Source organism: Sinocyclocheilus rhinocerous, unplaced genomic scaffold (genome assembly GCF_001515625.1).
Source record: "Sinocyclocheilus rhinocerous isolate Xijiao unplaced genomic scaffold, SAMN03320098_v1.1 scaffold43, whole genome shotgun sequence".
Classification (NCBI taxonomy): Eukaryota; Metazoa; Chordata; class Actinopteri; order Cypriniformes; family Cyprinidae; genus Sinocyclocheilus; species Sinocyclocheilus rhinocerous.
In genome coordinates, this window is record NW_015628370.1 from 687102 (window position 1) to 690947 (window position 3846).

General features: G+C 40.9%; 1 protein-coding gene across 4 annotated transcripts in view; it reads right to left on the bottom strand.

The window, feature by feature from the left end:
• The window catches only part of LOC107737750 (next to BRCA1 gene 1 protein-like), a 22070-nt gene that overhangs the window by 15983 nt on the left and 2241 nt on the right, over positions 1 to 3846 (bottom strand). For 3 of the 4 annotated variants that reach the window (XM_016549355.1, XM_016549353.1, XM_016549356.1), the window contains exons 2-7: positions 2451 to 2513; positions 2291 to 2309; positions 2164 to 2186; positions 1545 to 1775; positions 1137 to 1214; positions 49 to 245 (exon numbers count right to left, since the gene is read on the bottom strand). In XM_016549355.1, coding sequence (XP_016404841.1) covers positions 49 to 245; positions 1137 to 1214; positions 1545 to 1775; positions 2164 to 2186; positions 2291 to 2309; positions 2451 to 2513 — 611 coding nt within the window. The remainder of the gene's footprint in view (positions 1 to 48; positions 246 to 1136; positions 1215 to 1544; positions 1776 to 2163; positions 2187 to 2290; positions 2310 to 2450; positions 2514 to 3846) is intronic. The other variant, XM_016549354.1, reaches the window with a different exon arrangement.

Sequence of the window (3846 nt, forward strand, 5' to 3'; positions counted from 1 at the left end):
AATTCGCACCCTGGATACAGACATCCATGTCACAGAGATCTCTCTAACCTGCATTGGTATCCACCGCCTGCGGTCTGGCCCCGACAGCTACTGCAGGCTGGAGCTGAACTTGGGGCCCCCGGCAGAGTGGATGAGGTGACCTCAGGAACCTGAGGCTCTGCTCCCACTGGCTTATGGATGCAGCATTGTCCAGAGAACTCCCTGCAAATCTTCTCTACTGCCTCTCTAACCACTTGATCCTTAAACTGTGGCAGTTATCATATTTTGAAGAGAAAAAATTGAGACACAAACGTTTCCAATATTAGGGTTTGTCTCCACTGCTAAAACTATCAGAATGAAACTTAGGATAGTTCACCCAAAAATAAAAATTCTGTCATTATATACTCACCCACATGTTGCTCCAAACATGTAAGAGTTTCTGGTCCCCACTGACTTCCACAGTATTTTTTTTCATACTATGGAAGTCAATGGGGACCAGAAACTGTTTGGTTATCCACATTCTTCAAAATATCTTCTTTAATGTTCAAAAGAAAATACATGTACATGTTCCATACATGTTTGGAACAACTTGAGGATGAGCAAATGATGACAGAATTTTCATTTTTGGGCGAACTACCCTAAGTTTCATTTTTCGGGTGAAGTATCAATTTAAACACTATGGCACAGTACAACATTTGTCAACTCTTAAAATTGCAATGAAATGAAAGTAGCAACAGATCTTTTCTTTCATATTGAAATGTACATCCGAGTGAAACGATTATAAAAAATGTGGGACGGGGATGTGGTTCTATGCATCGGCTGTTGATTGGATGGAGGCAGATCTGAATACGAGCTTGCAGTCGACTGTAAGTTGTATGCAGACAAAATGATTGAAGATGTCCAGCATATAACACCAGACAGAAGTCTGCCATTGCACTAGAAGATCAATCTACGATTTGTTAATAAAAATTGTGAGGTCAAAGCAAATATTTAAAAATTAAATATCTGCACAATCCTTCAGAAATCATTCTAGTATGCTGATTTGGTGCTCAAATATTAATAATGGTTTGTCCGCAATAAGATCAATAACATGCTTTAAGAAAACAGATAGGGAGGATTTTCATTTCATGCTGATTTTAATGTCTTGTTTCTCATACCTTTTCCATGTATGAAGTGAACCAAGCTGGAGGGGTCTTATCCTCTGCCTTCCCACCTTTGACTTCATTTACAATTACCTTTAAAACAAAAGCAGGATATTAAAATAGAATATGTGACACACCAGTCATTAACTTGCAATGGTGGAAATTATAATAATCATCAATCTGGAAATCTTTATCAAATGTATATCACATTTCATGCAAATTACAATAAAACTGTATTCAGAATTCAATTACATTATTTGGTTTTAACATCAGAACATTAATGTTTTATCATTTAGATTAATTATAATATTATAATTAATGCACCATTCCAAATAAATTGCAGCCTATAATTTGATACAACAATAGTGAACAACTGTGGCTACTTCTGTGACTGTGCAAAACCATTGGGTTATAAAATCTTACCAATCCTTCCTCTGGAACTGCAGCCTGAACTTTGCGACTCACCACTTGTGCCAAAGTAGGGCAGTGCTGAGGAGGCCTGAATCCCTTCTTGGGTTCTCCAACAGTACCAGGTTTCACCTGGCCCAAGCCCACCCCCGACCCTGGTGGTGGGCCCGGTCCTGGCACTGTGGCTCTACTGCCCCTCGTCTCATACACATTCATTTGTAGTCTGTTCCCCTGTCGTGCAGCACTCTACAATTACAAACAAAACCACAGTGCATTTGCTTTTGAACATTTGTTGATTGCAAAACAATGGATTTAATACACGGTAGCCACTCTATTCACTCTAAATGAGTGGTACTCAACCTTTTTAGTCCAATGCTCTCCTTCGTCTAAAGGAATATTTGAAGGGCCTCCTATCTAAGCGGACATGCACCTCTGGTACTTCTTTTGTAGTCACAATAAATAAACGCAAAAATATGATGTCGGTTTAATGTTGTACATCTTTATATATATATTTGAATTTAAATCATTTTCATTCTTATTGGGCTCCTCTCAAAGGTTCTGATGCCCCCTGGTTGAGAACCGCTGCTCTAATTGAGTGATAGCAGTAAACAGTGAGTTAGCAACAATTCTTTACCTTCAGGGCTTCTTCATATTCCACTGAAAAAAGAAAAACGACTCCAATCAATGTTATGACATATTCTCGCTGAGTTTAAATATATTCCATTTATTTTATTATATACAGATTGAGACATTTTACTTACATTGGCTGTTGATTGATACCTGAAACAAACAGTTACATACACAATTAGCATGGAATTATTAACTAATAGTATTAACAATTTTGTATTATGTACGTCTCATGTTTTTGTTGGGGAAAAAGCAGTTATTAAGAATGCCATGCCATTACTTCTTCACCCTCACCTCTTCATTCTCCTCATCGAAATATGTCAGTTGTAAATTACACAGGCCAAAAGACCTTTTCACCTGAAGAAAGGAAGATATAAAAAGTTAACACAACAACTTTGTGACGACTAACTAGTTTGATGAGATATACTTGATTCTGATTGGCCAGTGTCGACAAATATTTTGAATAACGGCCGTTACCCAGAGAAGGGTATAACTGCAGCCTGGAGATCTCCAAATGGGGGCGGGAACTCCAAATCGGGGTGGGAGCTCCAAAATATGGCATGGTTTCCTCCAATTGACATACAGGCACATGACACGCATGCGCAATTTTTTCCCCCAATCCACTTCAGTGCAAACTCCGCCCCACAGCTGATTCTAAAAATGTTATTGGTTGTGGCAATTAAAGTGTTGATTTCCTACACAAAAAATGCTACAAAAAATGCTAACCCCTAAACCTACCCCACACCTGACCCTAACCTTAACCAGTGAAATTGACTGCACGGCGGGATTGGCGCTGAATAGCGTGGTAAAGAAAGTTGCAGTTCAGGAGATAAGATTATGCGATATGAGACTGTTCCGTAACTCCCCATCCGGACCTCACCAGACAATGGCACATTTTTAGTTACACCCAGCGTCACTACCCCCTCCTACCCTGCGAATTTCAAGCCCCGGGACGCCTCCGTTGCTTAGAACAAAGCGATAAGAGTAAAATCTTTCCCCTGCGCTACGCTGACGGCTCGCGGGAGAGCTCATGGGTGATTCCCGTTTATTAAGCAGAGGTTCAAACTCCGGTCCGAACACCACTGGCCACGAGCTTTGGTCTCTGCTCTCACGGAGAATATTTATTTAAGTATTGTTGCTGCCGCCATGATGTGAAGGCGCTGTGTGTTTCGTTGTGAAAGCGAAACTAACAAAATTATAAACGCAACACTTTTGTTTTTGCCCCCATTTTTCATGAGCTGAACTCAAAGATCTAAGACTTTTTCTATGTACACAAAAGGCCTATTTCTCTCAAATATTGTTCACAAATCTGTCTACATCTGTGTTAGTGAGCACTTCTCCTTTGCCAAGACAATCCATCCACCTCACAGGTGTGGCACATCAAGATGCTGATTAGACAGCATGATAATTGCACAGGTGTGCCTTAGGCTGGCCATTCAGCTCATGAAAAATAGGGGCAAAAACAAAAGTGTTGCGTCTATCATTTTGTTCAGTGTACTTTGTTTGGCCTTCCAAAAGAGCACAATATCCGCTTCGTCATGCCTAGAGCTGATCCGTGCTGGTCCTAGAGGAAATACATCAACTTCGCGCTGTGGATCGCCGGATCGGCTTTCACCGTGGTCGAAGCGGAGTCCAGCCCGGGGTCGTCACATGTGGTTGCCGCAAGCCCGCCGGACGCTCCTTCGTCGAA